Here is a 12,306-nt window from a genome sequence, read left to right as displayed (position 1 = left end):
ATGGGTTTAGAGCGAGGATGAGGAAGAAAGAGGAAGCTTATGTCATCCATCACCTTATTGCCAACATCAGTGAAGGAGAGATCACGCCAGTGCGGGAATTTAAAGAATGGGATATAATCGAACCGGGTGATTAAAAGACAGAAGTCCTTTGGATCTTTGGAGTGCTGCCCGTCTGTCCAGTTACTGTGGCGGCAGCTGTGTAGGTTTGAGATGATTCCCAGGTGTGTGTGTGTGTGTGTGTGGTTCATGGTGCGCACCTAGAGGGTTCCCCATCCAGTCCAAGGAACTCCAGTAAGTTCCTTAGACTTAGTGGAGTCCAAGTAATAATCAGCTAATGAGACAGAAAGGCTTACTTAGCAGGATCTTTAGAAAGAACCAACACGGCCTTCCAGCCTGCGCTCCAAATCTGATGTTCTCAATAGGAAGTTTTCTTTAGTGAGAAACAGTCACACCTACTAAGTTTGGACAAAACTGGGGCAGGGAAGATTTTCTCATAGGAATAGTTGGTGTTTTTCTTTTTACCGGTTATTAAGTGCTTTAGCTAAAGAAATTAAGATTCTCGAGCTGTTATTTTGAAAAGTTCTAACAATCTAATAAAAACATACTGAGGAGAAAAATACAATAATGTAATGTAAGCTAAGTTAACTACATTCATGTTTAATTTAATGTTTTAATTAGTTTTTTTGTCATGAAGCATCAATAATAGACCTTTTTTTTTAGCGTGAACGGTTAGCTAATAAAAACTAGTAATCTAATAGCATGCTAGCAAGGTAATAGTAAGTTGGCTGCACAAGCAACTGGTATTCTAATAGTATTTTAAAAAGCAAATGCCAGGCTAACAAGTCAGTAGACTATCAAAACAATAGCAGATGACCAAGCTAATTTGAATTTTGATCAATTAATACTGAGCTAAGGAGCTATTAGTTAGCAAACAAACAAAGGCTAAGAGACTAAAAGTAAGCTAAAAGTCTAACAATATTTTAATAAGTTAACAGTAAGCTAACAAGATACTAGAAACCAAACAAATAAATTATATGGCAAGCAAAACAGCTAGCAATAACTTACGGTAATTACCTAAAAGACGATTAAAGGGCTAAAAGGCTCATATTAGACCTACAAACTAAGAGGCTACAAAACTAATACTTGTTAGTAGAAAGCACACAGGCTAACAGTAGGCTAGCAAACTAAAACAATAAGCTTAAAATAGCCTGGTCAGCTAGTAGTAAGTAGTAAATAAGAGGCCACCAAATTTACAGTCGGCTGGCTAGCAAGCTAATATACAGCTTTGACCAACATTTTGCATATCCATGTAGATTTTGGGTTAAAGTTTGTTTGTGTTTTTTTTTTCTCATTTGACCTACATGTTTTGTCTGAGTGAAAGTAATATGATCATTTTTAAGTGACCTAACCAGAGTCTTGACTTCGGTCAAACAGAGAATCTGTGGACAGAGTTAAAGATCAGGATGATGGCAAGAAGCTCAAGCAGCTCTTGCAACTTTGTAAACTTTGAGCTAATCAAAGACAAACTGTGAAAATGACAGGAGCTTTTGTTGCTACAATGCCAATAAAGACTTCACTATTGACTACAGAAAAGGTTCTAAATAATTTCTTACAGCACATTATTTCAAGTCTAGTACTTCTTTTATGTTGCTTTACTGTTTGTTCTCTTTTCGGACCAGAGACAGACTCCTTGGTTGAGTGAATGCAATTTTAAATCTGCCAGGGGTGTGAATAATTTAGAACTCAATTTTGCCTGAAAGGTGTTAAGACTTGTTCAAGAAGAGTCTTTAGGGGCCAAATATTAGATGAGCAGAGTAGCCTTTTTGTCAGTTAAATAATTTAAAGAGGAATGATCATACCGTAGTAAATGTTTGAAAGCTTTCAATCTAAATGTTCAGGGGAAAAGGTTTTGATTGTTACTGACATGGAGAAAGTAAAACCACTGAGAGATTCCTGTTACCATTTACATGTTACATTAGATTTCAGAAAGAAAAAAAAACATGAATGTGAATGTCAGTAACCAAGTGAATCAATTTGTGATGTTTTATTTCCATGGATATTTTTAAAATAAATGATGGAGAGATGTTGACCTTATAGGGCCGGAGTTTTACCTCCTCTGAGTGCCGTCAACTTAATTATTTAAAATTCTGGTTTTCAGGTCACGGCTGCTGACAGCTATTTCTGTCCTTGCTGGTAATTATCGATATTGACGACAGGGGAGATCCACCTGAATACCAGTCATGTGGGGCGAACCGCTGGGCGGCCGGCTGTGGAGTTCGCCCGTCGCTGAACACCTGCGGAGATGTGCGTGCCAGAATCAGGGAAAACAATATGGCCTCCGGTGTGCTCAGACTCCTAAAATAAAAGGCACCTCAGCTTGCTGACATACTTTGTCAAATGCTATGCTCCTCCGCACCTCCGAACCTGATTTGAGCGCGACACCAACACTTTCTCATCTTGTCAGATGCTCTCTATAAACAGGCCTATAATTTTAGACGTGACACAACATGGCCGCTGGGCAGACCGAGGAGATTTAGGGCGTCTTGGAAACGTCTGCGGGAGCGGCTTTAAATCTGAGCAGGTGGGTGGAACTGTTGCTGGATGCAACAGCGTGGCTCTTTCACTGGGAGTTTGTATTCACAAGATTCTTCATCATCTCCTGAACTACGGGCATTACTCTTACTCTGCTCTACTTACTGTCTGCAGGTGCGAGGCGAGCTACGGCAGACAGAGACAGATGCAACTGTTTCGCTTCTCATGCATCTAACTGCTGCACAAGACGGAGTTATGTTTTACCCTGCAACTGCCCCAATTACATTGCTCTACGGCAGGGAAAAGTGTTTATTATGGGATTGGGAAGGCCAGAGTCATAGTTGTCTTCAATCCTAATTGTGTGATGAAGAAAATGGGAAGTCGTTCAGTCCTGACCCCGTATTATGAACAGAGCAGAGAGGACGAGACCAAACAAGAAACAGGGGGATGTGAGAGAAGAAAGTTTTGGGTTTTTTCCAACATCTTAACTAGACTCGAGAGTGAGTGAAGAAAGAGAGGCGAGGTCAAGGTTTCAGAACCAAACCTCTACTGCTTTCACTTTCACTGGTCTGTCCTCTTCCACAAGTAGAAAGTCTTTTTTAAAAGTACATTGGGAAAGTTTATAGGAAGATTTAGACTTCCTGCTCCCACTTTTGCCCCTTCTACTCGCTCAGTTCCTTCACTGATGTGGCCGGTGAAGCTTTCTCTCAAAAGTTGGAAATAATTTCGGAAACAAAGGGAAATAAGTGCAAACGCACAAAGAGGTCAGGGTTAACCTCTCTGCGATTGTCGCACCAGCTCCCTGTATTTTAATTTTTAAATTTGACACAAAGTAAAAGAATATTTGACAGACCATCCAGGACAACCATTGAAAGGAGTTTGAGATCCAACTGTGTTTGTTAACTGTACTGCAAAAATGTACAGTAGCTAAAAAGTAATTCAGCTATTACTTTTTAATAGTAATAAAAAGTAATATTTCTTTTTATATTACTATCAGTGGTAGATGGTCTACCACTAGAGTGACCATCTCTACCAGTGGTAGAGATGGTCACTCTAGTGGTGTCTGCACCAAACCAGCCTTTAGGTCTGTGATTGGTAACAAACACTTTAACTAGACATTTAACTAGTCTAGTTAAAAAGACTAGTTCTTCTAGTCTCTGCAACTGGAAATACTGGAAATGTCACAACATCCAGTTTGTCATGAGATTTCACCATGACTCATCTGTAGTTCAACTGGAACGTCAAGCAGACCTGTTCCATCGATCTACAAATTTAGATTTGCTCTATTTTGACCACAATCTAAAACCCTCTTTATCGTAATGTGTTGAAAGGTCTGTCAAATAGCAAGGAAGAACAGTTAGAGGAAACAGAGAAACAATGAAGGTTGTCCAAAAACAACCCGAACAGCCACAACTCCTCAACACATTTCCCCACATTTATCGTCAATGCTTCCCTTCATGGGGAGCCGAGGATTAGGCGTGCAGGTCGCTTTTGCACATGGCCACTCTCAAAAACATAATAGCATACATTTCCGAGGCGGTCGTTTTTCTTTTTGGGAAATACAGACACTGTAAGGCTCCTCATTGGTTGTTGGACCGATGAGTAAGCACACCACAGCACTATGAGTGTACCATGATCGTGTGAGTGAGAGCACATTGGCTTGGACTGAGTATGTTGGAAATGGGTCTGGAACCAGAGCTACTGCTGTGACTGTGCAAAAGGTGTCTAGAATAAGCTGTGAAGTGGAAAGGAGGTTGAGTTGGCCACTCGGTCGAAACGAGGACCTTACAATGAATCTCAATCCCAATGGATGATTCATTGGGTAAAATGGCTGCTGCTTAGATGGAGCGCCTCTAAAAGTGGCTGAAGGTGTTGGTTGGGTCTGGTTGTCCGATCACATTTTCATGAATTAGGAAGTGTGGATTAATGGGGGATCCGGAAAATGAATGAGGGATAGGGATTGACAGGAACGTAATATTCAGAGCTTGGATGACAAGTGAAATGGATGAAAAGATTTGAGAAGGGCAACGGAGATAAAAGCAGCACCAGTGCATCTTATAGTGCTTAGATACCCAAACAAAAAAAAGAGCTAAACAACAATGATTTCCCGTAATTGCAAGGCATCCTTTTGGTTTAATGCGACGGCTGCTTTTATGCTCCCGTCCTTTGTAACGAATGGCTCAATATCAAATCTCAAAACTCAGTGTCTGCCAGGGAATGTGCTTTGACCTTCATTGTCAAGGAAACGATGTCCAATTCTGAAATCCAGCAAACACTGAGTCTAAACGAAAAAGACAACTGTCAACGGAAACATTTACTGGAAGCAAAAGACAAACAAAAAACAAAGACAACCCAAACAATTATTTAACCGATTTTCCAGATTGCTCTGCTGTCTCACTTAAAAACAAAATCCAAGAGAGAGGAGAACGGGTCGGAAACAAAAGACGAGAGAGCAGAGCAAATTGTGGAGTCTGGAAGGAAAGAGGTGAAGAAACAAGAAAAACGTGACATCGTTCAAAATGACAGGGTGTGAAAACACAGTCTCTTGTCGGCACTTCTCAACGCACATGAACACCCCCACACACACACACACACACACCCGCACACACATGGCAGACTGACACACCTTTCTGAGTCATACTTGAGCTGGATGGACTCATTGAAATGAGTGAAAGCAAGTGATTGGATAGAGTGGATGGCAGGGCGGAGTAACGAGAAAAACAGCGCAACAAGATACAGACCGATGGGAAGCTGGTAAACCGCAGAATGAGTGTCTGTGCCTTTCTTACTTTACCTCAGTCCATTTTTATTAGATTTTTTGATTTTTACCCACAGACTGACCTTTATCACTCTAAATCCAGGAAGACATTTCCTAAAGAGACAAATATATAATCTATTACACTTCTACAAGAGGACTTACTAGACATACTGTAGGACGGTTACCGGTATACCACGGTTTTTAAAAGTATACAGTTTGAAAACGACTAAAAACCTTTCTGAAATGCCATAGAAAGCCTTCTCCTACCTGTTGCTGAACACTGCTGGTCAGATGGATGAACAAGGGTTGCTACATTTTTCTCTAAACAAAAGCTATTAGGTTTCAGGCTCTGAGGATCGGAACAGCTAAAGGGAATGAGATTCTTTGTGAAGGATACCTGACTACCAAATTTATCAAGTGCTTACCGGTATATTATATTTTTGGCTAAAGTCCATACATTCATATTGACATAAATGAACGGTGAAATCAGTTTTAACTGAAAAATCAGCTGTACTGTTGCATCCGAATGGAAATTAGCTCATGCTATACATTTTTGTTTTACAATATGTTTTAAAATGTTTTACATTTTGTTTTAAATACTATGATGACATAAGACTGTTGTACTTTTATGCAAAGGTTGTTGCACAGTGAGAATGTCATAATGCAACTTTCTGGCACACTAAATTAAGTCTGTGAACACAAATCAAGACTTACCTAGCATGATTTAATCTGGGGTTATAGCTACCTCCCCTTAAATCGCAACAAAAGGTTCTCCTGTTGCAGCAAACACACCAGAAGACGTACAAAAGCTTCACAGAATCACAGAAACGGTTTCCAAAAAGGTTGAAAACTAAAGCGAGTTCAAGCCAAAGATGTATTTGCTGAAGTTATATGCAAACCACTGCTTGGGTCTCGATGTTGAGCAGGAGAGAAGCTGACTGTAAATCAATGCATGACTGAAAAAAAACACAGTAATAAAAAAAAAAAAAAGATACTAAAAGATTATGGAAAATTATTTTTATTATTTTTTACAGAACTAAAACGTGACAATTAATTTGAAAAAATACAGATTATTAAAAAAAATTTGAAAATTAAAATAATATGACTAATAAGACTGGAAATAAAATTAAAGTATTACAAAATAGTGATATTCCTTAAAACTGTTATAATTTTTTATAATTATTTATAATTAAATTTTTTTTACTAAAATTATAAATACTAACCTATGTTACATTGTATAATCCAATACGATGATTTTTGGGTGTGGTAGAGGGGAAATTAATGACGTTATCAAGCCACAAATTTATTATATTTAAATTTAATTTAGGAAGAACTCGCTGTCCATATACTTGATTAAATCTTTCCCCCCCCCAAAAGAGAAACGAAATGGGGAGTAAAAGTAATAACTAAAACATATTCATTAACACTTTTCAGCTAACTAATGCTGGTTAAAAAAAAATAAAAATAGTGTCATATGTAATTGTGTCAAAGTTAAAGAGTAGAATTTGTGAATTTTAAAAAGGCAGTAAAAAAAACTTTTACATTGGAATTGTGAAAAGAAAAGTATTTTTATGAAACTATTCCAAGTCGAACATCATTTCATTAAATTATTGGCGGTGTACCTCAAGGCTGTGTGTTTGTCCCACTTCCTTTTTCACAACATCTTTTCTGTTCAAATGACAGCAGTGGAGACATTTCTATCACTCTCTCAGTTTTTCCACTAATCTTCAAGTGACAAGTAAAAACACGAGACAGTAGTGAATTTAATACAGTGCATTCAGTTCAGTAACAGCAACCCTACACATTAGGGCTGCTTTTGTTAAGGTGTCTTTTTTTTTTCTTTAGACAGCCACTGAAATATTAATGGAGACATGTTTCAACATGAAACATTAATTCAAGATGTTGTCAGTGCATTGTCTCTTCCCACCACACACGTCAAGCTAAATTATTCAGCTGTAAAGCACAAATTGCTTTAAAACCTTGACAATGCTGAGTATTTTTTATCAATCTGCCATTACGCTACTTTGGATTTCGCCATCAGTTGATGGTCTCTTTCATAAACAGTTTGACAAGCAAATCAGGCTCAACTGACAAGTACACATGACAGGATATGATGGCAGCACGACAACTGAAGATGAAGTTTGTCTGTTTAAGGGAAAGGCGAACTTGACCTACTTCAACTAACACAAACCTAAAACAGTTGCGCTTACGCAGCGTTTAATTGCTGATAGCTTTTACTAGGTTTTGTCACATTTAACACTCCACTTAGTGCGCCTACCTACACCTTGTGCCATCCACTGTTTACATGCCTGGGTTGCTAATTTCAGAGGCGACATGCTGAGGTATGTCCCCGTCTCACCGTGTTCCACTCTGATCTGAGGTTTTCTTGCCTCTGTACCAGCGCCCACCTCCCATCCCCCTCCTCATTTATTCATCTTCTCCCCAAAGGACATCTGTTATTAATTACAGTTCGGCGACAGAGGAATAGAAGAAAGAAAGAGGGGCAATGAGAAACGTCCGCGAGATTCATCTCTGTTAGCTCTGACCCAGTTAGAGCGAGGGATTAGCATCGGCTGCCTTGCGTTTCTCCTTATGTGTGCAGGCTAATAGACGAAGTGAAGCCGTTAATGGACTGTCGAGCCATTTCGCACGTACTGATGCTAACATTTTGGACTGCAGCGTGTGTGTTTTAGTGGTGCTAGGGGAAACCAACAATTGACCAACTCTTGTTGCAGAGGTGCAGCAACCCAATGATGTGCATTATTATAAAATAATAAGTGGAGATAGATTAATCCTAGTCTGGACTGCAACTTTTTCATTCTGTTTATTTCGGTGCTATCACACAGTGTTTCTTTTCTGCTTGGTCGTGTGTTTCATTTTCATCAAGTATAGCAATTTGAACTAATTGTGAATTGTCAAGTTCTAGACGCCGAATGGTCTAGCAGCTCTTAGGAAATATTACTCAGTTGCACTTTAAAAGATTATGAGAAAGTCTAAATTAAAAAAAGAAAAGTAAAAAAATTAGCATCGAGATAAGCAAAGACAAATGGAAGATAAAATATGCAAAATTAAGCTAAACTAGTTAAGATAAGCAAATTGTCAGCTTAAAAAAAATGGACAGTCATTTTTTGCTAAAAGTGTTTTCTTTTTTTCTCCCTGAAACATCTTTTGAAAAGAGAGAGCTGGTGATGTTGTTGTTTTTTTGTTTGTTTGTTTTTTTTGTTGTAAAATAAATTTTGGTAAAACAGGATGCAAGCCATTATTTTAGGAAGATGATGAAACATAAGTTAGAGCACAGCTAATGCAAGCTAAGAAAAGATAAATAGAGGTGAACTTAAGTTGCTATCACACTGCTTCCTATATTATAACACGGTCTGTACTTAAAGACAATTATCTACATGTGAGGAAATGTAGGGGATTCCTGTCAAATCTTTGAGGTGTGTGTTTCACTTTTGATGCACTTCCCATTTGAATTGAGCATCTACACTGAGATCAGTGGTGTGGAGCTCAGTGTTCTGCTGCGTCAAGACCGGGTACATCACTTTTCCACAAGAGAACCTTCTCGAGTGTATTTACAGATCATCTGGGGATAAAATTTTCCTGCTCTTTGCAGGATTAGCCAAACTAATCAGACAGCTACGTTTCAGCTTTAGCTCTAGACATCTTAACCATTCGTGTGACGTAAAGTGAGATTAGGTAATGTTTGCTTTGGGTCACTGCTGCCTTCTTTAGTCACAGTTCCCATGTCTGTTTGTGTAGTCCCTCGTTCCTCTGTGATGAATCCAAATAAATGCACTTCCTACACCATCCTCGTCCCTTTTGTTCTTCTCCTGCCTTCCGTGCTCCACAAACTGCTGCTCCAAGCACAGTGCGAACTAAAGATAAGAGTCCAGACCCAAAAAACACACTGCATTCACAGCCAGGACACATGTGCACCCACACACTCACACGCACTGAAGCGTTATTCTGGGAGTGCGGGTAACAGCTCGCACACAACGGGGTTGTGTTCGAGTCCAGACCCCAAACACAACCTCGCAAGTAACAGGCTGCGTGGGCGCTGTGTTTGGTGTGTCGTCACTTTTATAATTACACGTGGGTAAAAAAACAACAAAACAAAGTGTTAGAATCCAACAAAGCAGCTCTCCCCTGAGGCTAAATGTTGCGTTTAAGAATCAGATGGCTGCGGCGGTCTGCCTCTCAGACAGAAATCTAGACGGAGATGGAGCGAGGATCAGAGGACGAGGCTGGCTGCTCCTGCATATTTTACGACCTGTTCTGCAGCCATCTGCTTTCTGACATGCTCACACACACACACACACACACACACGCCGGCGTTTGAACTAGCGGTCAAACTTCCTTTCCAAGAATGTGTGCCTGCTTAAACACGCACACACACTCGCGCTCTCATAGACACAACGCCGTCAGCGCGCTACCACAAACCATTCATAACGCTGAGCTATTGATAGGATTGTTATTATTGGAGATACTTGTCTGCGGACTCCATCTATCATAGCACCACCTTGAGCGGATTGCTATGGAAACGGGCTGTGATGATGCTGCTAAGTGTGTGTTCTGGTAGTGCTGAGGAAGACCAACCAGTGACTGTTGCAAAACGCTGCTCAGGGGCAAAAATGAGAACCATAACACAGATAATAACTTAGCCTGTCCACCTCAAGGCGATCATAATGAATTGATTTACATATACTGTATATACAGTAGCTTCTGAGCAGCTGCTTTAATTACTTGAACAGCTGCAAGGTTACTTATAAAACGGTCACAGCCATCAATGTACAATTTATAGCTTTTTCAATGTTTTGTTGAATTAAATTAGAGTGTGACCGGTGAGTTAGAGACTTCATCAAACCTTTTGTCCCTAAGATTTAAGCATTTAATTTAGAAATGTTTTGTGTTCTTCTACAGACCGTCAAATACGAAACATCGCCTAGTCTGCCTCTCGTAATTGATCCTGCAGAAGCACTTAATGATTAAGAAGAGAATCTAGTAGCTTAGAAGGACAAGTCAACTTAAGGTAATTATCTTAGTTTATAAACCAATCTCAGACATTATTTTGGCCAAAGGGAAACCGGACTGAAATATTTTAGGCTAAATTAAGCTCAAACATATAATTAGCTAGCAACTGGCTGCTTGTTAGCAAGATATCAAGATGGGAGTGATAATATATGCTAATTAGCTTCCTTATAAACTGAGCTAAGATTGTTTAAAGGTAAGTTTATGGAAGATAAATTAAAGATATACAAAGTCATGCTAAATGAAGCTAAATTGTGATGAGCAAGGCTAAACGTAGCTAGAGAAAAGAACTACAGAGTAGTGGGTAATTATGAAGTCGAATGAAAAAGGAATTGTGTTCAGTTACATTCAGCCATTCTAGTTAAAAAATAATAAATAACCAATATACATATAGTTATGTTATTTTTTTTAGTCAAACTGGCCAATTAACTCCAGTTCACTGGACTGTTAAACTAATGCAAGATACTGTGAGTATCTTAGTACTAATGGTTCCCTTTGCATCCAATTTTCTGCTTAAAAGTCAACTTTGTCCCTCAATCTCAAAATCCAACATGGCTGCTGTGCATATAAAACAGTGGAAATTACAGTAAAAAGTTGTTTTTTACTTCAAAACGTTTGAGAGATGTCAGTGTATTCCTGTACAAGCCTCTAGTAATGAATAAGTCACATTACAGGTTGTGTAAAATTCTGAAAAGTAGTTGCTGGGTGACAAGTGATGACAATCGTTGCCATCCTGATAAAACAATAAGCAACTCCCAATCATTCATGCAACTGCAACACATTTAATTCGGAAGTAACATTGTTCTAAAAATCAGTTCCTCTCAGAAGGAAGACGGATAACGGTGAAACACAACTGGCCACAGAGATGTAACGTATCGATTTCTGAAGTTGCGCACATTTGAAAAGACATTTGCTTTGATGCTGCGACAATTGGTGCTCAAATAAGGGAGCTATACACCAGAACCCTCAATGACTGACAATGCATTCAAAAGCAAAGAACTTACTTTAGAACAAACATGGCCATGTTTCCCGACTACAAATTGTGAGTGTACAAGTTCCCGTGCGGTACAAAATCATTGTTGCTGCTTCTACGCAAAGAAAATCTCTCAAAGCACAGCTCATATTTAAAATATAAGAGGTCAATCAATTCTTAAAGTCAAAGCTCCTCTAGTTGTTCCCATTACCAAACTCTCCCTGTCTCATCCCAGCCCATCTTAGGCTGGATCAGATTAGCTAAGGTCTTCGTTCGTTCGTTACGGTGGAGAAGCAGCGAGGTGGTGCTGTGGACAGTGGATGGATCGCAGGCAAGAGTGGAGCAGCTGTGAAAGACAAAGCCACGACAGAGAAAACAGGTAACAGTATGTCCAGCGGATTGAAGGCTGATGGTAGAGAGGCAGGGGGGCGGCGACGCAGGATGGGGCCCTACCTCCCATGATCACTGAAATTAGAACCCTAGCCACCATGGTGGGTGGTCGTGGTCGGTGGCAGCAGGGGGGGTAGGGTGTTCAAAGGGACACATACAACATGCTGGAAACTCTGTACCTTTCAGTGTGCCGTCAGAGAGGGCCCAACTCACCCCTGGAACCAATAAATCTAGAGGAATGAGACTGTGTTAGTCAGAGGCTGAAGAAAGCAAGGAAGGAAGGATGGACTGAGTGTTCGAAACGAGAGAGAAAGAGAGTTAAAGAGAGAGAAAGAGGGAAAGTGGGATGGAGTAAGGTTAGAAGGAAGCGATGAAAGATTTTAGCTGGTTTATGTGCCTGTGTTAGGTCTTTCCAGTGATTCTGAGTCCAGTATATACTGTACACCCAACGTCCGGTCGAGTTACCCCGGTAACTCATCGACATTTGCAGGTAACCTTGGCTTTCTGCGTTGATACACTGCTCAGAAACCATTTTTCACCACGGTTGTATATGGGCAGGCGTAACGTTCATCTCAAAATCGGGCAGAGATATTCAAAAAGGAACAAACTGTAGATGTGAAAGAAG

At 39.8% G+C, this 12,306-nt stretch overlaps 1 protein-coding gene across 15 annotated transcripts in view; it reads right to left on the bottom strand.

Annotated features, from left to right (window-relative positions):
• Positions 1 to 12,306, bottom strand: part of cacna1g (calcium channel, voltage-dependent, T type, alpha 1G subunit) — a 261,264-nt gene that overhangs the window by 27,752 nt on the left and 221,206 nt on the right. For 9 of the 15 annotated variants that reach the window (XM_044102108.1, XM_044102109.1, XM_044102097.1 and 6 more), the window contains one exon: positions 11,861 to 11,911. The exons of the other annotated variants lie outside the window; for them this stretch is intronic. In XM_044102108.1, coding sequence (XP_043958043.1) covers positions 11,861 to 11,911 — 51 coding nt within the window. The remainder of the gene's footprint in view (positions 1 to 11,860; positions 11,912 to 12,306) is intronic. 15 annotated transcript variants of the gene reach the window in all.

Source organism: Gambusia affinis, linkage group LG20 (assembly GCF_019740435.1).
Source record: "Gambusia affinis linkage group LG20, SWU_Gaff_1.0, whole genome shotgun sequence".
NCBI classification, from domain to species: Eukaryota; Metazoa; Chordata; class Actinopteri; order Cyprinodontiformes; family Poeciliidae; genus Gambusia; species Gambusia affinis.
This window is presented reverse-complemented; position numbering and strand designations above follow the sequence as displayed.